Below are 22,775 nucleotides of genomic sequence, written 5' to 3'. Positions count from 1 at the left end.
GAGGTCTGGTAGAAATCTCCTATTTGTAGGGTTGGGTAAATTATCTGGTGGGGAAAGCTGCACTATAATTATTTGTCTCATGTTTTCATTTCTGGCAAAATCTAGAGTTCTTTTGTGCAGTTAAGCAGCTACAGTTGAAAAAAGAAAGAGCCCCAGATGCTCAGACTAATTGTTACCTTCAGGACCTGACCTAGTTTTGGCCAAAAATCCAAGGTCTGCTGTTCAGGAGTCCTGGGGCCTTCTAAGACTGTCCAGCTTGTCAGCAACTGCCTCATGTGAAGCTCTCTGACTCTGGCAAGGCAGTTAATCAGCAAGAAGTTATTGATGATAATCTACCTATTTTGTGCTTGGCAAGGCAAGACACTGTAGAAGAAAGAAAAATAATAAGGCACAGAACTTGTCCCAGAAACTTATTATTTAACCAAAGAGATAAAAATTAGCAGAGAGAAACCATTAAGGTACAGTAAAATCAAAATATAATTTAAGTTCTGAAAAGGTCTAGAGTGATTTCTGAAAACGGTGGGCCTTGAAAGGGGGTGGGGACAGGTGTAGACACTTCCCATTCTCCCAACCACTTGGGCTGGGGTAAGTGATGTGAGTAGTAGCTTGGAGGTTCAAATGGACCTGATCTGCATAGACCACAGCAGGCTGCATTGTTTACTGGCCACAAAGAAAATTATTTCCTATGTCATTTTTCTCTGAATGGGCTCTTTCCAAAGCCCTTGCATTTCCAGCAGTGACAAGTTATCTTGGATGTATTTGCAGATCCCCCTCCACCGCAGCAGCAGCCGCCGCCACCGCCACCCACAGATGGGGTCCCTCCGCCTCCTGCTTCAGGCCCACCAGCCTTGGCTGCTCCCTAGCCTGGAAGATGTGGGGAACGTCCATGCCCAGTGCCACCATTTGGAGTGGGGATGATGAGACTTGTGCCCCCCATTCCTCTTCCCCTGTTGTGTCAGGTCCTCAGTTGGCAGTCAAAGGAACGCCTGTGGTGACAGTTTGCCCTGGTCATTTTAAAGTTACTTGCATCTCCCCTGTCCTGGTGTGGGGATAGGCTGGCAGTTTATCTGCAAGTTTGGTCAACATTAGTATTCTATATCTTTATGATTTTTGCTCTCCTGTCTTATGCTTCTTTGGATAATGCTTTACAATCATTCTCTCTCTCTCTCTCTCTCTCTCTCTCTCTCTTTTTCTTTTTTTTTTTTTTTTTTCTTTTTCCTGTTGTTGCTGTTTTAAAGGAGAGCATCCTAAGTTAATAGGAACCAAAAAGTGGTGATGGGCAAAAGGGGATAGTCACGGAGGAAAAACCTTTAAGGCATTATAAGTGACCTTATTTCTGCTTATCTGAGCTCAGAATGGTGCTGATGGTGAAGTCTTATGAGACTTCTGCCACACATAGATGCACCAAAATTAAAAGAAATGGGAAAGGGGGCCCCATTGATTCTATTCCCTATTAAGGACTGTGAAGGCCTCCACCCTGCCAGGCAGAACATACCACTTTAGTATGTGGTTGGGGAAAGCACAAGCATTAGAACAAATCCACACTTTCCCCAGGTCCTCCAGTTTTGGTCTTCTATGCAGATGCTTTGTCGGATTTGGGGTGGGTGTTTTGTTTTCCTGAAAACAGTATGAGCTTTGAGGGTTGGGATTTGGGGAGGCATCCCTTGGTCCCCCTAGAGTAGCCAGGAAAGTTTTAGGGGGTTAGGGAAATGACCACCCAATGAATCTAGCTACTATTCACTGTTTTGTATGCATTCTTTTGTCTCCCTCTTTACAAAACCCTTAAAATGGAAAATAATAATAATAAGTAGATAGTGTTAAACATTTTAGCTTATGGAACTTGGTTAGCATGGCTTGGGGTGCAAGTCCCTAAACTACCTCTTGCAGTAGCCAGGGTGAGCAGAATTTAGTGAAGCGGTACTTTAAGTTTGGGGTGGGATTGGAGAAGTGGGGCAGGACCAACAGCTTCTGGTACCTTCTCCCTTCCCTTTCTGTAATCTCACATTCCAACAATCACAAGGTTTAAGGACATGCTGGGGGTACCAAGGAACTCATTGGCATTCAGAGCATCATGCCTTGAGGTTTGGAGTGCTAGGGCTGGAGAGTGGAATGTTATTCCAGAAAAAGAGCCACAAAGATGCCTTAATTTGAGCCCATTTCTAGCCCTGCTGTTAAGTGGCTTGAGAGTTCTTGGTTTTCTCTTCTTGTCCTTCTCTCTTCTCTCTCTTTCCATGGGTGGGGAGAAGGTATTTTTGGTAGAGCTTTCTTTCCAAAGCATCTGGCCTATTCACTTCACATTCTCAAGTGGCAGTTTCATTATTTAGAATGCAAGGTGGAACATCTTTTGGAATTTTTTTTCTATACTATAAAGCTTTACTTATGAGAAGGTGTAGGGAGGTGTTTTTAAACACCTTAGAACTTTTTTCCTTAATATCAGAAAGCAAAAAAACAAAACCACAATTGAGATTTGCCTTTCAAACCCTCAGGTGTTGCCTCTAACCAGGTGGTCCTGGTCACACCATCAGAGTACTGGGAACCAAGCAGACCTTGTTCCTTTTGTGTGTGTGTGTTCTGGACTCCTGGAGTGGACATGATCTTGTCCCTACTGGAGTTTAGGTCCAGTGCAGTTGCCTCCAGTGAGACCCCAGTGCCTTTTGAGAATGGCCAGGGTTTTCCTTACTTCTTGCCAGTCTGTCCCAAAGGAAACTCATTCCAAATACCTTTCCCCTGGGGTTTTAGAAGAAAAATGGAATTCTGGTTCATACTGTGGTCCCTTGTAACCTCAGGTTTTTAATGTGATCGCTTTCAAACTTAAAAAGATCCAGGTGGAAATATTTTTACTATGCTGGTAATAATCTTAACAGAATATCTGAATTCTTAACATTGTTATGTTTAAGTGGTGACTATTTCTTTTCATATCTGTCATCTGGTTTCATTCCTGTAATACAGCCACCCAATTTTCTGAGGGGAGGGGGTGGAGAATAATACATGGTTTTTGTACAAATACATGTTTCCAGTGTGTTGTCATTTTGGAAAAATGAGGGGAGGGTGATTCAGGGAGATGGGAGGAAATGGATCAGGAAGGCCTAATATCCCTCTTTTTCAATGAGTAAATGTAATAGTATTTCTATATTCTAATCCCATTCCCTATATTCCAACATATATATCCTATGAAGAAAAATATTCAGCATCACCTGGTCCTGGTTGGCAGTTAAAATTCAGTGGCTTGGGGCTTCCTTGACTGATGACTTTCATGATGCTTAAGGAACATACAGTTGAATGTGCCTTACCTACCATTTATTTCCACGATCACAGTAAGGAAAGATGAGTGAAAGTCCTTCATAAAAGGTTGCCAAAACCATGGCACCTCCATGAGAGGAATAGGTTTACTTGGTGAGGTGGAGAATGTTTGTTCTGGTCTATTTTAGAAAGCTCAGGGTGGGAGACAAGATGTGAGGGCAGAGAATTCCATAAACCTTGATATATTCCAGGGACAGTGTTTCAGCACCCACAGGTGCAAACCCTGTGCAAAAAGAAAAACATTAAACAGCCATTGCCAATAAGGCAAAAGAAGCAGATTCTTTATCTGCCATGAGATGAAGTGAAAGCCCCACTCTTCTCCTCATGAAAGTGTATGCCAGGCTGAGTGAGCTCTGCTTTCTGGCCCTTTCCAACTAGCTTGAACCAGCTGGGTCTCACAGGATTCCGGTAGTTTTCTAAAGGTGAAGAGGGAGGTTAATCCTCCATCCAAACTAACCAAAGACTGATTTATAAACTTGTGACACTATTCTTAGAGAATAATAGAACATGTACAGTCAACCAGTCTTCCACAAGCTCCTTCCTATTGAGTAATTCCACCAAATGGGATTAAGAACAGTAGTTCTCAAACTTCAGCACAAGTCAGGGTCACCTACAAGATTGTTAGAATACTAGCTGCTAGCCCTTAACACTCAGAGCTTTTAGATTAAGTAGATCTGGTATGACCCCTGGGAATTTGCATTTTTAACGTGTTCCCAGGGGATGCTTATGGAGCTGTTTTGGGACCACCCTTTGAGAACCACTGGTGAAGAGGATGTGTAGTAGAGATCTTAAAGGAAGATCTTTTATAGTTCAATAAGAGTTCAGTAAACATTTCAGGGTCTACTACATACCTGGCATTGGTTCTTGAACACACTGAAGTCATAGTTTTGAATAAGGTGGGCAAAGTTTCTACCCTTCAAATATGTACATTCTAGTGGAGTAGGAGTGGCAGAGAGGGAACCAAATTGGAAACAGGTAACAAATAAGATCATTTTAGATAGTGCTACCTGTTCATGAAGAAAATAAAACAATGCAATCAAGAGTTTCTTGGGAGTAATTTCTGGGAGATCAGATGTGTGATCTGTAAATTGGAAGATCCATGATTTATCCTTCAGCGTATGGTAACCTGAGAAGTTGATCTTCACTCCAGGAAAACCTCTAGAACACCCTTTCACCTGGACACCTAGCACCAACCTCTGAGAGGCACTTTTCTGCAACTTCTCTGTGACTTCATTATAAAGTACCTTCTTTCTACAGCCCCAATAACTTAGCCCTTGATTTGTGGCTCCTGTTGAATACGGATTTCTTCCTGGGAACCATGTGAAAGCACCTTGATCCCCTTTTAATGGGTTATTAACACTTGAGGTAATCTTTCAGAATGTAATGAAATGCATTTCCTTGGCAGCTAACCCTTCTTCAAGCCCAGTACTTCAAAGGCTAACCCTCAGTGTTGGATCTCCTTGTGGACAGTGCCCCGAGCTTCATTTTCCTGTGGCTCGTGTTCAGGTGTGCCACCACTCTCGCCTTTAGGAAGTAGTTTTGCTCCTGAACTCCTTGGTGATAGAACTGCAACAAGACTGCCATACACAAAGGGTCCCTAAAAGAAAGTTCTGTGAATCTCAACCTAAAGAGGTTCCAAAACCAATCGCAGCTAGCCCTCTTCTGGGAAAATCTCTTCCTACAATGGGAAAAGAACCTTATCTAATTCCTTTTTTTTTTTTTTTTTTTTTTTTTTGGCCCCTGGCCATCTTTACTCCCTATGCCTCTTCCCCCTAGCCCTTTCCGGACCCTTCCAACCCCATGCTGAGCCACTAGGTGATTCTGGCAGTGATTTTATCCTTCAGGGTGAATCTCACTGCCTATCCTTAGGATACATCCTTTGTAGGCTCAACAGAATAGCCAAACCTTAATACAGTACAGTGATTACCACTTCAGACAACTGGGACAGTAAAGAAAATGCCTCCCACTCTGGCTCTGACTCTGGCTGGGACTGATAGTCCAGGATTAGGATTAGGATGCAGCAGCACCCTTTGTTCAGGCTGATCCGACCCTGACTCTAATGGGTCTCCTGCGGCCATCCAGACTGACTGCTGTTCCTTGTTTCTGTCAGCTTGTTCTGCTGGCTGTTTCTTGGAAGAAGAATAGTAGCTATGGAGTGAGTCCCCAGGAAGCATTTTTAGAGGCCACCTGCTGAAGCAGCAGGTCATTTCTGCAGACAAGCCTCATTCCAGACTTCAGGCTGGCTGAGTTACCTTATGCTATGTGACTCCCAAATGACTTGGATTTGGGGTAATGAAATTACAGAGGCCTTTCCAATATGGTGGCCTTGCCCTGACAATGACCACCTCCAGATTGTGATGCCTTTTCTAAGGTGAGTACACTTGGTCAACGGAGAATCCAGAGTTCCCTGCAGTGAAAAGGTGGTGTTCAGCACAATGAACTCAAGCCTCTGACCCTTCACCATTCCCTTCCTTCTGGGGATGGTCTAAGGAGGGCCATTCCCAGCAGCCTCTCAGCATACTGCCTTGCAGCCTCAAACTGTACATTGCGTCCAGCACACCAGAATAGACCATGCTAGCTCTTTTCTGAATCTGATTTAGTAGAGTCGACTGATAAGCCCTGTCATTTCAAGTTAAGAGATCATAGCTTTAACTCATTAACTTAAATGCCTGGGTTGGAGTTGGGGGACAGGGCCTATATTTCTGCTAAGTGAGGGCCTATGTCTGAATCCTCGTTCCCCTTCTGAGTTTAAGAAGATGGAATGAAACACTTCCATATTAATATAAAAGAGGGTTTGGAATCAAGATATTCAGGTCCTGGCCTTATACTTCACTAATATGATAGTGAACAGAGTTGTTAATTAGTTGGCAGATGTGTAAAATAGGGCCTATGAGATAGTCGTAGTATGGTTGTGAAGATTAAATACATCAAATTAAAGCACTAGGAAAACTAAAACCATGCTGCCACATGTCCAGACAGAACTATGCTCCCAGCCATGGCACTTGTAGTAGCTCCTGCCCTGGACAGTGTCCCCCTGGGGCAACTAGTGGATATCTATGCTCAGGGAGGCAGATGGTAGTCATGGTAATTGGCCTTGTGCCTGACTTGGCACTGGAGGCAGGTTGCCAAACCTAATAGGATCTTCAGAAGCATGCAGAAGCCATTGCTTACAAAACAGCTCTGATGCCCAAATGCATGAGACTTGATTGTTGGGCCATGGGTGTAAGCTGTAGGTAGAGTTCAGTTTTCCTTTCTTTAGTCTCCAACTACTACATTTTACATTTCTTTAGTCTACCTCAGCCCTTATGCCCAGAAAAAGTAACTTACACTCAGTTGACATTATGGTCACCAAATACTTTAACATCAAAGAGACTCAGTTACTCTCCCAAGGTCACAGATCTGATGCCAATTCCTGCTCTTCCCATCATATGCCACTGCCTGTATGATCTCCCATCCATTTTGTGGAGGTGTCACCCAGCCAGGTATGCTGCGCTCAGTTCCGAAACTGCTGGTGAGATATGCTAGGGAGGATCAGAATGTATTTGAATGGCAACAGTTGATTTAAAATCCCAAATTGAAGAAAATGGGAAACAATTTGTTTTCAAGGGAAGGGAAGGACGTGATGGAGCAACAGATACTGAGGAAGAAGACATTTTCACATTTTCATTATACCAAATGCTTGTTACACTTAATTCAAAAGTAGAATTTAAAAGAATATACTTAAATAGTTTTCAAAATATTTAAATAAAATAAGAAATATAAAGTTTAACTGGAGTAGATTTTTAACAAAGGGGTGAGAATGGTTGTCATGCCCTAGACATCAAGGGACCTGTCAATGAAACCTTCCCACACAGATAGGCTTAGCCAGGGGAGGAGGAGATAGGCACGTCCCTCCACTCTGACAGCTACCACCCAAAAGACAGGGAGATACTGAGAGAAGCAAAGGGACATAGAGGCTTGTATAGACAGGCAAAAAAGGAGATACCGAGATAACCTATAGTTGGGAAGCAGAGATGGGGTTGGGCAAAGAGGTGTTCTTTGGTGCTTTGTGGGCCAACAGGTGAATGCAAAGCCCTGCTTGGCTCTCTGCTAGAGGAGGCTGTATTTCAAACTAGCATATTGTCCCCAGAAGCAGCATAAAGCCATGGAAAGAGTCTCAGGAGGTCAGCCCCTTAGCAGGGAGCTCCAGACCCACAGTTCTGGGATGTAGGGGGGAGTTGTCTTGCATTCATGCCTTCTACAGGACTTTGTCTGCCTCTGTGCCTGGTGCTGTGCACTCAAGTGCCTTGCAGGCCAGTGGGGAATTACTGTAGGCAGATTATGAAGCAGTCTGAGAAGGCTTCATGGGAAGGAAAGAGATAGGAACTGAGCTCTACAGGGATAGGGAGGCATCTGACAGACACGGAAAATAGGAAGCAGAATCTTGGTGACTTGGTCACCCTATGTGCTCTCCAAAGGGAAGAAACAGGAGCTTCTCTCTAATACCACAGTTGCCTCATTTCCTTGGGCAGTGACCGAAACCAACATCATTTGGGTCAATCACACATCAGGAGGGAAACTGAAAGGTGAAAGGAGGGCTGGACCCTCAGAAGTCTGTTCCCTGGGCTTCCAGATGCGAGGTTCCCAGCCAACGATTCTACTTCAGCAGGTCGGTTTTGGGAGATACGCAGGTGACTAGGCAGCAGTTCTGCCTTTCCACCAAGCAGAGCTCCACAGGGCTCCCCTATGAGTGGTAGACTGGGCCACAGACCATGCTAGTACCTGGGGTGGTGCCGGCGTGTCCCTGAGCTACGAAGTAAGCCCTGGGAACTTGCGCTTTGGTGGCCAGAGACACCTGGGCGGGACAATGGAATCATGGACATGCCACTTCATTACCTCTTACCCTGGGAAGGGAGGGAGGAAATGGGAAAGGTACCGGGATTAAAGGCCCCTGCTCAAGCTGCCCCGAGGAGGCGAGAAGGTTAGAGGGACAGCCGCAGCTCTCGGAAGGATCTCGTACCCCGCCCCCATGATAGATATGTTCCTGGCGGCGAGGTCTGGTCTGGCAGCTTTAGCTGCAGACGGATTAGGTTTGATCCGATTAGAGCCTGGGCCGTCAGCTTCGCCCCCTTCCCCGGCGCGGGGGCTCCCGGAGACCTCCCGGATCACCTTAGCAGCACCTAAGGCAGGGCTGGTGCAGGGGCTTGAGAGGCTCGGTGCACTGGGTCAGGTTCATTTCCACAGTGGGGTCTTGGGCTTCCGTCCCCTGCGGCCCTTCCAAGCCCCACCAGGAGGGTCATCGGGGTCCGCACCTCAACCTTGGAGAGTGGGTTCCTCGCGAGTAGGGGCTCGGTGCCTACCCATCACCGGGAGGGCCGGACCGCGGCCCCGCCCCGCACGGTCCCCCGCTTGTGCACCTGTCTGCTAACGCCACACGTGGCGCTATGCGCCTGTGCCTGCGCTACTCCGGGTCCGTTTGTCTCCGCGCCCAGTGAGGGGGGAGGTCTGTCTGTCCCCACCGCGGGCGGACGGAGCGGGGTCGGCGTCAGCGCTACGTGAGGCGGGGCGGGCGCTGCGGGAGGGGCGGGGGCGGCGCTGAGCGCGGCAGCAGCGCGGGAGGCGGGGAGGCGCGGCGCTCTGGGGACAGTGGCGGACGGCGGCAGCGGCATGCGGCTCCTCGCGCTGCCCATCGCGGGCTGAGGCGGCCGTGGCACTAGCAGGAGGCGCGGCGGCCGGGCGATCCGAGGGGGCAGCCAGCTGGGCGGACCGCAGACAGCGGTCGGGGCGCCTCGCTATGGCCTGCGCCGGGGCCGCTGGGAGCCCGCATAGAGTACCGCCGCTGCTGCTGCTGCTTCTGGGGACCACTCTGGTCCTCGCCGCCGGGGCCGCACCGGGTAGGTACCGACCGCGAACGGGACCCCGGAGCCCCTTGCGCTCCATCCCTGGGCCGGAGTCTCGCAGACATAGGGTACAGGCGGAGTCCGCGAGCTGTGGCAAGTGGGCGGGGCAGCGCCTTGCCTGCTGCCAGTGATGGGGGAGGAGGGCATGCGGAGGTGGGGGGCATACGGGGAGCAGAGTGGCAGGGGGTGGCCGGGGGCCGGGCATGCGGACCTGGCGTGCGGATCATGGTACGGGCTGGGGTTGGGGCTTCAGTGTGAGGCTTCAGGGCGGGGCGAATAAATGGGGCGGAGCCTAAAGGTGAGAGTTCAGGGCGGGGCCCGAAGCGGGGGTGGGGCGTGGAGGGGATGGCAGGGCTAGGGGACCTGAGGGTGAGAGTTTAGGGTGTGGCCTGGGGGTAAGGCGGAGCCTGAGGGTGAGACTTATGGGCGGGTCCTGGAGTGGAGGCGGGGCTTGAGTTAGGGGCACCCTGCCCTGGCCTTTTAGAACGGCGGGGCGGGGTAAAACGGGGGCGTGCCTGAGTGAGGAAAGAATGGGTCGGATGTGTTCCCTGGCCCGAGGGGGCGGCCCCAGGACTGGCTTAAGGATGGGGACGTGGCCTTGAATACGTTGAGGCGGCGACTAAGGGTTGGCTCTGCTCTGGACGGTGAGCGCAGTTGGGGCTGGGCGGGGCCCAAGGGTCCTTCCGTGTGCGTCGTCGCCCTGACGCCCCGCTCCTCCCCCTCCTGCCCACAGCACGTGAGGCGGGCAGTGCGGTGGAGGCCGAGAAGCGGGTGGATAGCGTCCTGACGTGGGAGCCGCGCGCCAACAGCACGCGGGAGGAGGCCGGCTCGCCAGCGACTGGAGAAGAGGAGACCGCGTGGCCGGCGCCTACTGACGAGCAGGCTGCCGCGGGCTCAAGGGTCGGGCCAGAGGAGGCGCTGGAGGCGTCGGCCGCCGTCACGGGCGCCTCCTGGCTGGAGATGGAGGGCCCCGGCCTCAGCGGAGTAACTGCGGAGGCAGGCAGCGGCGAAGCCCAGGCCCTCCCTGCCACGCTCCCGGCTCCCGGCAAGGTCCTCGAGCAGTCGTCATTGCCTCCCTCCACCCCTGAAGCCACAGAAACCAGCGAGCCACCGTCTCCGACCCCTGGTGACAAGCCGAGCCCAGGCCCTGACCTAACCAAGGAGAGCCCTGTGGAAGTTTGGCTGAACCTGGGTGGCAGCACGCCCGGCCCTCAGGGGACAAAGCCACTGTACCCCTTTCAGGGCACGTTAGAGCCCCAACCAGTCTCAGATATAATAGACATTGATTACTTCGATGGATTGGATGGCGAGGGCCGTGGGGCTGACCTGGGAAGCTTCCCTGGGTCACCGGGAACCTCAGAGCACCACCCCGATCCAGGGGGAGAGACCCCTTCATGGAGCCTCCTTGACTTATATGACGACTTCACTCCTTTTGACGAATCTGATTTCTATCCCACCACATCGTTCTATGATGACTTGGATGAAGAGGAGGAGGAAGAAGAGGATGACAGGGATGCAGTAGGAGGTGGAGACTTGGAAGATGAAAATGACCTTCTCGAGCTCACTGAGAAACCTGGCCTGGGGCTGGTGGCAGGCCAGCCCACCAATCAGTGGCATGCTGTTCCCCCACAGCATACTCTGGGGATGGTCCCTGGCAGCAGCATCGCCCTCAAGCCCCGCCCAGGAGAGCCAGGCAGGGACCTGGCCCCAAGCGAGAATGGCACTGAGTGCCGCAGTGGCTTCGTGCGGCATAACGGCTCCTGCAGGTCAGTGTGTGACCTCTTCCCAAGCTACTGTCACAATGGCGGCCAATGCTACCTGGTGGAGAACATAGGGGCCTTCTGCAGGTAAGGATGTGACAAATAGCTGCACAGGGGCATCTAAAAGACCACCTGAAGAATGTATGTGAGGCAGTCTCAGCTAATGGGAATATGACAGGCACATTTCCATTCACAGGATTCCTAGTGAAGAAATGTTCATTCAGATAGCTTCCTCAGAATTACTTCTTACAATGTGCTTCCTGTGATATCATCATTAGGAGAGGTTCCTCAGAAAAAGATTCTGTATTGTTTTCTTTCCAAACCACAAAACTGTAAAGGCAAAATGAAGAGGCTTCTCTAACGGTTCTGTAAAGAGGCTTTTGCAGAGTTGAGTTTTGACAGAAAGTTCTGGTTGTACTAGCAAAAAGAGAATAGGCCCATAAACCTACTCTGTAGGAAAGATTGCTGCTGAGCACTCCCTGTGAGTCATGTGTGTGGCAGGAGGAGGGCCTGATCTTCCTGAGGAGAATGTGTGGGGGGTTGGCATGTGAAGTCAGAGTGAGGACCTCATCCAGAGAAGGCCCAGAAGAGAAGAGCAGCCACTCAGTGGGTAAAATTGGGCTGAAAGTCCTTCCTGGTGTTGTAGATGTGGTAGGGTTTCTTAACTTAGGGTGGTGACTTTTCCTCTCTCCTTGATGTTTGTCTTCCTTGGAATCCCCAGCCTATAATGTTTTTTTAAAACCCAAAGAGTTCAATATCCTTAGGAACATGATCTGCAGCCACCATCCCAGGTCTCATCAGGTAATTACCCCATTTACCTTCACTCTTGGGAACTGCCCTCAACAGTGAACTGTTGAACCTGCTGGAGAGCTCACTGGCTAATTGTGGAGAAATCACAAATCAGGGGTGATCAGAACGGTTTGCTTGCCTCCATCCTTTACAAGCCTTATAAGCCTCTTCTGGGACTTGTTTCCAGTGGTCCTATGAGGAGCATTTCTATCATCTAGGTGTCTTTCTTTAAAGTGTCATTTTGAGTGTTTCTTTTTCTTGCTCTATTTTGGAGGTATATGAAGAGCTCAGGTTCCTTAGGTCTTGATGTTCTGGTAGGAGAATAACATATAGAAGACAGTGAGTGTTGTGCCCTTGGCATTGAAACTTGAGTTCAGTCCCTTTCTATAAAGTTCTTTTCTATACATGGAGGTGACATTAGGATCACTCAACATAGTGTGTGACCACATAGTTCTGGTTGAAGTCATCCAGCAATTGCCAGGAGGAGGGAATATAAGCAGGAATTTATGGCAATAAGAATCTTACCAGTTGATTAAGGGTTACCAGAAATATGAGGAAACCCTGTAATTTTGCTCTTCAGACTTTACTTTGAGGAACTATAGTGATGATTTCAGTGGAATATCTGTGCAAAATCATCTTTCATCCTATTTGAGACCTGGAATTTTTACCTTTACAGTGCATTCCCCATGAGAAAATGAAATTTGGAGCCATTGCTGCCTCTGGAGAACTGTAAAGTTCCCAGAACCTCCTGGAGTTCTCAGGGGATTCCCAAGTGGAAGAGTAAGATAGTCCTCCTCACTAAGCTACGTGGCTTTGCTGACCATGGGTCCACCAGTGTAGCTGTCACTGCCACCGAAGGGTTTCTCCACAAGTCTAATGCAGTTCCCCTTGCTCAGCTTCCATCCCAGGATCAAACAAGGGCCTCCCTACAAGAAATTCTTCTGGCTGTGTATACCCAGGCCCGGCTGTGGCTAGAGAACTGTTTTGCATTCCACTCACAGGAGACTGCTGAGCCTCTAGTTGCAGACTGCAGCACGCCTTTGTCTCTGTCACCCTGACCCACTGCGGGGAAATGATCATAGCTGTGGTGGAACTTCTCTAGAACAGTGGGTTAGAGGGATCTGCATTCCCTGGCATCCTCAAACAGATAGCCTCCCCTTGACAGCAGAGTTACATTTGGAAAAGAAAGAGGAATTCCTTGTTAGTCAGACCTCCCCACCCAGTGCTGGATGTGGAGTAGCCTGTTCTCTCATGTATTATTTCTCCATTTCTAGACCCCTTTCTCTTGTCTGTCATTCACCCTGAGGTTCATGTCCTACCTCCTTTGCCTGCCTCTGTATCCTTCCACATCTTTCCTCTTTGAAGCAGCCTGGTTCCCATGGAAACAGCAATGTCATTGGAAGAGTTGGAGCCTGGGAATGTCCCCAAGGGCAGGAGAAAGTCACTCAACAAAAGGGCTAAAACCCACCCAGAGGGGTGTTTCTCATCACATGAGAATTCTCACTGCCTGACATTTCTCATGGTCCTAGGATAGGAAGCTTTAGGTGCAGGACTTTGGCAGAATATACATCCATCTTTGTGTTTGTCCTTGTCTGTCACTACCTTACTCTTCGGTGTCTGGTTAGCCATGTGAACTAGATGGGACTGAAAAGCAACAAGAGGTTGTCACGTGTAGAGCGTGCCCTAGTACTTAGCTGCCATGCCTCCTGTTCTCCTTGTGTTTCATCTTTCTTTTCACCCAGAGCCCAGGGCAGGGAGGGACCTGAGAGAATCGTATGATTGTCCTCATTGAGACTTTGAGGTGGCAGACCAGGATTCCCTTCCCTCCTCAGTCACTTAACAGTCATGTAACTTTGACCAATCCACTCAGTTTCTCAGTTCCCGGGTCACCTCATTTATATCACAGACCTCAGGGCTTCCCAGCCTACTTCACAGGGTGATTGTAAAGATGGAGCAAGAACAACAACTCTAATGTCTGTACAGATACTGGGCATTAAAATTCCTCTAGAGAGTTATAGGATCAGGCTGTGTAGATAAGTTGTTGTTTTGTTTTGTTTTTAACTGAGTTAAGCAGTAGGGTCAGGGACCAGGCCCTTGCAGTGGTTATAGCTGCCTGCTCCACCACCTCAGTCTCATCCTGTCCCTGCTGCAGGTGCAACACACAGGACTACATTTGGCACAAGGGGATGCGCTGTGAATCCATCATCACTGACTTCCAGGTGATGTGTGTGGCCATTGGCTCAGCCGCCCTCGTGCTGCTCTTGCTCTTCATGATGACAGTATTTTTTGCCAAGAAGCTCTATCTACTCAAGACGGAGAATACCAAGCTGCGTAGGACCAAGTAAGTCTGTTACCCAGCCTCACTCAACAGGAGGTACTCTGATCCGCTGACCCTACTGCACCATCCGTCTGACCCAGGGATGTTGTCATGAGGGTCTCTGGCACCTGCTTTTCATTCTGAGCTGTTTTTCATACCAAAGATTCAGCTAAGGTTATCCATTTCTACATGGAATGTGCTGGAATTGCAGCAGAGGCTAAGTCCCTGTGGCACACTGCAGCTATCCAGCAATACTCCCAACCCCTGGAGGAGGGGTGCTTAAAGAAAAGGCAACCTGAGTTGCAGCTCCCAGCTCTAGTCCCCAAGTAAGTTGCTGCGCTCAGTCCCTTCTGTCCTCTGCCTGACTACTCCTGCTCCCCTGGTCTTGGACAGTCTGTGGCCAGTGTGAGGATTCTGCTCACAAATCAGTGTGAAGTAACTCCATGTCCTCAAAACTGCTGTCACTCAATACAGGCACCTCCCCAATGAATACTGAAGAGGAAGGGTTTAGCACCACAATATATTGTTTTTTAAAAAGCTTCTCAACCCCTGGTCCAAACAGAAGTACAAAAAACTTAAGGAAATTCTCTTCATCTCTCCTGAGTAGAATTTGGTTGGAAGGTTAGCGTTAACTCTCTCTTCTGTGGATTTTAAGGTCCACATGCAGATGTAGAATCTGAGTTTAGCGCTTCCCTTAACAGAGCAGTGACTGTTGTCTATGTGAGAATCAACATGCATTTATCCTTTAAGTCCATGCCTTCAGCACTCAAATGTGACCTTATACACTATGAGAGAATCACTCCTATCTCTAAGCAAAATAAAAAATGCTTCTGAAGTGTCACTGGAGTCACAAAAGGAGGAGATTGGTGCCCAGCTTCCTTGGGGGGACCCAAGAGACAATTTATGCAGAATTGCCCCCACCTCCCTTCTAACCTGTTGTCCCATTCATCTCTTCCCCATGACCTGAGATTCCCTCCAGAGAATATAACCAAAGGACTTTCCCTGGGTCCTGGGAAAAGAACAAAATGCCATCTGTTGCTCCTTTGCTGGGTAGATTCATGCAATGTGCAGATGCTGGCAGCTCTCTGCAGCCTTTTAGCTAATGGTCGTGGGGATGAAAAGGCCTCTCCATTGTGCCTGTGCATTGAGGCAGGGCCCATATCTGAGCACATGATCACTCCATAAAGGCACAAGCCAGTACCCTTGGCTCATCACATCTACATGAAAGGGGTGGGTGAGCAGGGTGTACAGAAAGGGATGAGGGCAATAGGATTGCCTAAATTAGAGCAGCTGTTGATGGGAATGGGGGAGAGAAAGGAGAAACTGCTAGAGGAGTGAAGTGAGAGCTATGGCCAGGGGCAGGCCTGGTTCTAGGCCTCCCTCTTCTAGTCAGCTATGTGTTTTACACACAGCTTGGCTCCCACATCCCTTCAGCTCAGATGCTGCCTCCCTTGTTTTTCTCTGAATATCGTGCCCCCCCTCCACCCCCGTGTCTGGTTACTGCTCTGATAATGCTACATGTGTTCATTGTACTGTGGATACTATGGAAACTTATTGATTCTAAGATACACATTTTTTTTCACAAATTAACATGAAATTGGATTATGTAGTACAGTCACTGTCATCTTACAATCCCTCTTGGCCAGAAGGCGGTCATCATGTAGTTGTCATTGCCTGGCATGCATGAACATGGTCATAACTGTTCATATCACTGTCAGTTCTTTAAAGTCTAAAGGATAAGAAAGTATTAGCTTATAGTTAAATGGCAGAAGTTTTTTTTACCTTACTAGTACATTGCATTTGATAAAATATGGTATTTAACCCATGAAACCAAGGCATTAGAACTATTGTCAAACTTTGCCGTGTTTATTTCACTTACATTTTCCCTTCTCTCTTCTATCCTAATCAGCAAATTCCGGACCCCATCTGAACTCCACAACGATAACTTCTCCCTCTCTACCATTGCTGAGGGTTCTCACCCAAATGTAAGGAAACTTTGTGACACTCCCCTTACCTCTTCCCCCCATGCCCGTGCCTTGGCTCACTATGATAACGTTATCTGTCAGGTAACTTGTCTTCTTCACATCTCCCTTATGCATGCTTCAGCCCCCTGCCTGTGTCTAGCCTATTTCAGAGTGTGGAGTCACCCATCAGAACTCTGGAGATCAGCCCAAGGTAACAGGTTGGAGCAGTGAAGGTGGGACTAAGGGAATGTGGTACTTCCTTGGCAACAAGAGTTATAGGTAGCAGAGATCTTTTTCTAGGATGACTCATGATTTTCAGCTTCATCTAGGCTTTAGAAGTCTGATTATTGTCTTTCTACTTCTCATACCAAGGAGAAAGACTGCTTTCATTGGTGGGAAATTTCCTGGAGGTCAATGAAGCAAATGGTCATTGCTCCCTAGGATGGGTGGAATAGGACCTCTGGGTGTTTGACCCTGTTTGAGGATGGTAAGAATTGGCAGGCTTATACACAACTGGTTAGGGACGAAAGTGAGCACAAAATACTGGTGGAACAATAAAGTCACAGGGCTAGGGGTAAAAAGCCAAATTCTGTTCTTAAGAAAATGGGCTCAGAAATATCAGTTGAGACCCTATTGGCTCCCAGTGGACCATTTTCTGAAGACCCTGGCCTAGTGTGTTGCCGGGACCAGACTGGCAAGTAAAATAGTCTCTCTCAGCACCATCAGAGAGAATTCAAAAAGAAAACAGAAATCATCCAAGCCCCAAATCCTGTCACATCCAAATCCAAGAATTCTGCATGATTCAGCCACCAGACCTCAAGATAAATACATTATTATACAGATAAGAAACTAAACTAAGACTTTTCAGACAGAAACAATGGCATCTAAGAGGAAATTTTGAAGAAGTATTTTGAAATAATGGACATAGAGTATCAGAGCTTGAAGGGATTTTAGCAGTCTAGACCAGCACTATCCAGTGGAACTTTCTTTGAAATAGAAATGTTCTATATCTGCACTCTCTGCCATTGCTACTAGCTACATGTGGCTATTGAGGTCTTGCAGTGTGGCTAGTGCTACCATATTGGACAGCACAGATCTAAACCATTGTCTTCATTTTATAGATGGGGGAACCTCATTTTAAAGTGGCCCCAGAAGGAGAAAAGAGAATAATAGTAAATGTGGCATTATTCACCAAATCCCAGTAAAGGAAAACTTGGTATAGTGGGGGAGAAGTAAAGGGGTCAATTTAAATATGAAATTAAGAGGTATAATTAAAGAAATGAAAAGACATAAACTTTAAGATGACCACATTAATAAACCCACCTAAGCACCTTGAGGGCTTACGTCCCTATCCCGTCTAGCCCCTTGCACTAATAGGCATGCAGTTATCAGTTATTGCATGTTAATGAATGCTGGCCTATCACAGGGTCTCTTGGTCCCAACCCCTGATCTGACATCTAGTATTTGTGGGGCAGCAGGTCTGACCAGTGAGGTGGTTCTTACAATCAGGGTATTCACTGCCCATGGTTAGTCTTCCTGCTACTCTGACAGAGCACAAGAGTCCATAGGAAAGTTTCTGACTCATGCATTTCTGTTCAAATATCCCCACCACAGCCAGGGACACCTCTGTTCTTCGTAAAGAGGGAGGGGAAGGAAATAGCTCCTTTTGGAGGGCTTGGTTGCATGAACCAACACAAAAATTTCCTTTTCTTTTTGACGGTACATGAAAGCTACCACTCACCCTGATTTCAGACTATAGTAAGCCTTGAAAATGGAGTGGAGAGGCGGTGGTCAGTCTCGATGGATTCTGCCTTGAGAAGGAGGCTATGGGATTGGCTGGGACAGCATTTGGAGCATCCCTCAGGGATGTGCAAGACAAGCCTCTGGTAGGCTCTGGCTCATCTTGGATCTCAAGGGTTGTTTTCAGCTGGCATCGTTCCCTTGGGTTATGCCCAAGAAGACTTCCTCTCCTCTCTGCAAAAGCACTGATTGTGTGAAGGAATGACATTACTATTCAGCAGGGAGTGTACTAGTAGATTTTCTAAATTTGTCTCTAATTCTCTCCACTTAGCCTAAAGATCAAGCCTAGTCATATTCAAGATCTTCTGGGCATTGGTGATTAAGATAGTTGCCATTTTATTTTAAGATGACGCCCCATCTGTTGCTGTAGCCAACACATTGCTTACAAGTGGTGTTAGCTGCAGGATGAATGTGTGGAAACCTCAAGGGTGAACTGAGGGGAGATGACAGACATCAGAATTAGGCCTGCTAGTTTAGTCTCTCCTCATTCCTCTGACTTTATCCCTTACCTTTATTTGCTGGTATTGGTATTTCCTAAAATTTTGAAGAGTTCTATTTATTTTAATAGAGAGGTTATTTCTTTTACAAAAGTAAAGTAGATTGAGTGGGCCATCTTCCTGCCCAGTTTCAATAATTTCTACAAGCCACACGCTGTAAAGACTTCAAACAAAAAGGTCTGCTGTTTTGTGTCTGTGGTGGGGCAGGAGTCAGTTGCTGGGATGTATCAGTGGCACTTCCTTTCCCTCTCCTCTACTGCTTCATTCGCCTTGCACTGCCCCTCATGGGCCCTCTGGGACTGAAGTGAGGAGCTGCAGCTGACGGGCCATTGTCTGAGTCTGGGAATAAGTCTTTTGTGTATCTGAGCAATGAGTCTCTACAAGGAACATCAGGAGGAAAGGGAAGGGCCTGCAGCAACTCAGCCCCTGCTGTGGAGGTTTCCAGGTCTTCCAGTCAGAATGGTGAGAGTGTGGGAAGCTGAACACCCTCCAGGTGCACCGCAGGAAGGAAGTCAACCGGAACCCACAGGCAACCTGCCAGACACTGAGCACTGTCACGTCAGTTCTCACAACTGTGTTATGGAGGGAATGTTAAGGAGGACTTGGGTCCTCCTTAAGTTTGACTGACCTTCCCATATATTTCAGTTTATTGCAAGGATTTCTCCATGGTGTCCCTTAGTGCTTTTATTTTCCTATCCAAACCTTTCTTACTTTCAAGACTCTGTCCTCTCCATATGTTTGGTAAATCACTGACTCTCCCTCTCTCCAATAGCGGTTTGTATCTGGACAAGAAGTGGTTTAGGCCTGAACCCAGACTACCCCTGTGCTGAAGGATGCCCATTTTGCTGGGGTGCAATTTTGCGAGTGATTGGAGGAGGAGGTGACCATAGTAGTTCCCAGGACTTAAGCCTGATGGCAGTCCAGATTTCCCATGACAAAGGTCCAGCTTTCCCAAATTAGGAAGATGGGGCCTTCTGCTGTGGGATTCAGCAACCCTAGGCTTGATAGGATCAAGTTCTGGAAGAAACACTTAGGGTAGGAGAGCTCCATCTGGTTTAGATATTCCCTCACCTGTTGTATTTGTTAGAGATACTTAGCTTGTCTAATAGGATTGTTTGGATACCCATGCTCCTTTCTTTTAGAACCTGCTTCTCCCCCCCTTGGCCCAGAGGCAGTTTTCTTGTTTGTCCAAATCCCGTGAGCCCACAAGAGGCCATGTTTAATTTGGGCCCCTGGCTTCAGGTTATCACATCATTGATTCTCAGACGTAAAAAGAGTCACTGATTTCACTTTTCTTCGCATCATGAGAATGTTCTTGTGTTTTAGTATGCCCCAAGGAGTATGTGTTTGTGTATATGGTGGGAGAAGGAATCTTGGAAAACATGAAAGCCAGTTGCATCCTGGTAAGAGGAGAGGTGAATATAGGCCTTTGTGTCTTGCTCCAAGTTTTCCTGTGATTCAAAGTCCATCCTACTCAGAATCTTTAATAGCCCAGCTCTCAAGCCTCTGTGCCCATTGTCCTCCTCCAAAATAATACAGAAGTACATGAAATAAAAAGTGCAGTTCTACCTCATCCCTTTCCATAAAACATGTGTGCATTTGTGTGTGTATGTATTCACATAAATGCTGTCTTGCTATATATGTACTCTACTCCTTACTTTTTTTTTTTTTCAATTAATATATCATGGAGATTGTACCATCTCAGCACACACGATTTATGTCATTGAAATGTTTTTTCCTGAGTCTCCAAGCTGGAATTAAAATATCATGTGCCTTTAGATACTGTGCCCAGCTGCCTTGAATGCAGTCTGCCTCACTACTCTATGAAGTTCATATCTTCTTGTTCTTACTTCATTGGAAATGGAAAAATGTGTTCTTCCTGTGTCTATAAATCATGTCTGAAGTTTTTGAAACTCTCTATTAAACAACTCTGTTCCAGATGGTCTTCTGGAAAAGCACTAATGCCAGAGTAGCAGGCAAGTGACAATAATTTCTATATGCATCCCCAGTGTCCTTTATATACAGGTATCATGGAAAACCTGAAGCTTTTCCCTGTTTTTTGACAACCAGTCACTACCCTAACCTAGTGCTGTTATGGGTCAAGCTCAGTAGCAGGCAGCACGGACAAAAGCTCACCAGAATTTTATGGAGAATGCCCTGGTCCTTAGTTCTGAGCTGATGTTTGCCTTAAATTTTGGAATTGGTTAAGGCAAATAAGGTCTTAGCTAGCTGGATAGATAGGGACATTCTCTGCCCTTCTTGCCATTCATGAATCTGCCTGGGTGGTTACACAACCTTTTTGATCAACAAAGCTCTGAGCACTTATAACAGCTATTTGGGGCAATATAGAAAGAACTGAGGCCTGTTAAATATCCATGGGTAATAATCCTCTCAGGTGATCCTAAAAGAGAATACTGGAAAGGCAAGAGTTCCCATAAAAGTTCTCTGAATACCCAGAATGTGAACTTGGAGTACTGTATACCAGTGAGGTTTTCCTGAAAACCTTTAACAGGCAAATTCAGTTCAGGTTCAGGAGCTTGTTACAGGGCTGCAGGCTACATACATGGATTAGCAAGAGGGCATGAGAACACAGCAGAAATGGGTTGCAAACCAGCTACATGGAATTCATCCGATGGAGGGTGTGGTAGGCCACTGAGGCAGCAGGGCTCATTCAGGCGTGGCACTTGGCTTGAGGAAACACTTTTTTAGTTAGCATATTTTGGCCAGTAAAAGCCTGATGGTAAAAGTTTCACACATCTTTGGCCTCTAGTCAGAAACATATTTGCTTTGAGGAGAGGAGCATTGCACCTGATCATAACTCCATGTGCATCCCTCTGCACACACTGATAAGGCATGTTCCTGATCAAGGCCTGTCTGTTCAATAGTATGGAGGGCTAGAGGAAGGAAAGGCCAGACAGACTGAGCAGAGCTCATCCACAGGAATTAAAAGGGACTTGTTTATCCCCAATCTCTCTCCAAGACAAAACCTTGGATAGGCCCAAACTATAGGTATTCATCATCACATTACTTAGCAAATTTTCATCTATATCTGGCCATAGTTTTTAAGGGGACTTTCCTAAAAAGTAGCTGCTAATGAATTTTTGTTCATTAAAGTCTTAGAGCTTTCTTTCCTTTTTCAGTTACGCTTCTTTCAACTAGATAGAAAAACCTGGGATTTTTGTTCGATTGCTCTACCCATTGTCTCCTTTCCTGCTCCCAACTTTTTTCCTCTTCCAGGATGATCCTAGTGCTCCCCACAAAATCCAGGAAGCTCTCAAGTCATGCCTGAAAGAGGAGGAGTCATTTAACATCCAAAATTCCATGTCATCCAAACTTGAGGGTAGCAAAGGTGACCAGGCTGACCTGGAGGTGAACTGTCTGCAGAATAACTTAACCTGAAGCAGAGCAAGAAGAGAGGAAATGGGGGGAGGGGGGGCGGGGAAGACACATTATCTCCTCTTGTACAGAGTCTATTTCTTGTAACCATTTGTTAAATCCTTTTCTTTTTCTGATCTCATGGCATGCTTTGATGTGTTTTGTACAGGAGGGGGGGAAAACACAAAATAAGCAAAGAACCTGAACAGAATTGCATACAATATTGGATTGTTTTGTCTATGCTGTCTGTACATTGCTTCTGCTGCTGTGATTTCTAAACTTATGCTGTTATTCAACTGACTTTTTTTTGTACTTTGACCCACCTTTTTTTGAAATACCAGTAAAAAACAAAGTTCTTAAAATAAAAACTTTTTAAAAAGCTATCTATTTTCCTAACGTCATTGTGTCCATTCCCTATCTGTTCTTATTATTGGAGTTGAATTCTTACCTTCCTTGAAGATGTGTATTTAAACATGATTGATATTATCTATTATTGAGTAATTATCTCATAAATATTTTTATTCAACATTTACTCTGAGCCAGATACTGTTAGATCTGGAATACTAGATAAATAAAATAGACCCTAATCTCAAGAAGTTAGCAGTCTACTTAAGAGACAGATTTATAAACAAATAATTGTAATACAGTGTCAATATTTTAATAAAAGTCTGTACAAAGCTATGAGAGTTGGAGTTAAGAGTTCAAAAATGCTTCAGTGAAAGGAGGTTTAAGTTGTACTTTGAAGGATAAGGAGGCATTTTTCAGGATAATAGAAGAAAAGAGGACATTCAAGGCTGAAGGAGAACACTCATAAAGCTAGGAAATTAGCACTGAATGACTAGAGATTGTGTGAGAGGAGAGATCCCAGATGATGAGGCTGGAAGGGGTGGTTTAGAAGAGATTGTGAGAAGCCTTGAATGCCATTTAAGCACAGGGCAGAGGCAAGGTACGATTTGCTGTCTAGGAAGATACCTCTGGAGATAGTAAAGTCATACTTGATAGAGATTGTAGCAATCCTGCAAAGAATGGGAATCAATAAAAAAAGAATGAAGATTTCAAATAGCTAGCTTAACTGTTTGGTTTGGGGGAGTTTC

At 46.8% G+C, this 22,775-nt stretch overlaps 2 protein-coding genes across 3 annotated transcripts in view; both read left to right on the top strand.

Annotated features, from left to right (window-relative positions):
- The window catches only part of SMARCC1 (SWI/SNF related, matrix associated, actin dependent regulator of chromatin subfamily c member 1), a 243,667-nt gene extending 240,659 nt beyond the window's left edge, over positions 1-3,008 (top strand). For both annotated transcript variants that reach the window (XM_037849833.1, XM_037849824.1), the window contains one exon: positions 766-3,008. In XM_037849833.1, coding sequence (XP_037705761.1) covers positions 766-863 — 98 coding nt within the window. In that variant the 3' untranslated portion in view covers positions 864-3,008. The remainder of the gene's footprint in view (positions 1-765) is intronic.
- A 5,908-nt stretch (positions 3,009-8,916) lies between these two features.
- Positions 8,917-22,064, top strand: CSPG5 (chondroitin sulfate proteoglycan 5). Its single transcript, XM_037849846.1, has 5 exons — positions 8,917-9,173; positions 9,913-11,026; positions 13,881-14,069; positions 15,955-16,030; positions 21,544-22,064. The coding sequence occupies exons 1-5, from the start codon at positions 9,074-9,076 to the stop codon at positions 21,703-21,705; spliced, it is 1,641 nt and encodes a 546-aa protein (XP_037705774.1). The 5' UTR covers positions 8,917-9,073; the 3' UTR covers positions 21,706-22,064.
- Positions 22,065-22,775: the final 711 nt, after the last annotated feature.

Source organism: Choloepus didactylus, chromosome 1 (genome assembly GCF_015220235.1).
Source record: "Choloepus didactylus isolate mChoDid1 chromosome 1, mChoDid1.pri, whole genome shotgun sequence".
In the NCBI taxonomy this organism is placed as follows: domain Eukaryota; kingdom Metazoa; phylum Chordata; class Mammalia; order Pilosa; family Megalonychidae; genus Choloepus; species Choloepus didactylus.
This window is presented reverse-complemented; position numbering and strand designations above follow the sequence as displayed.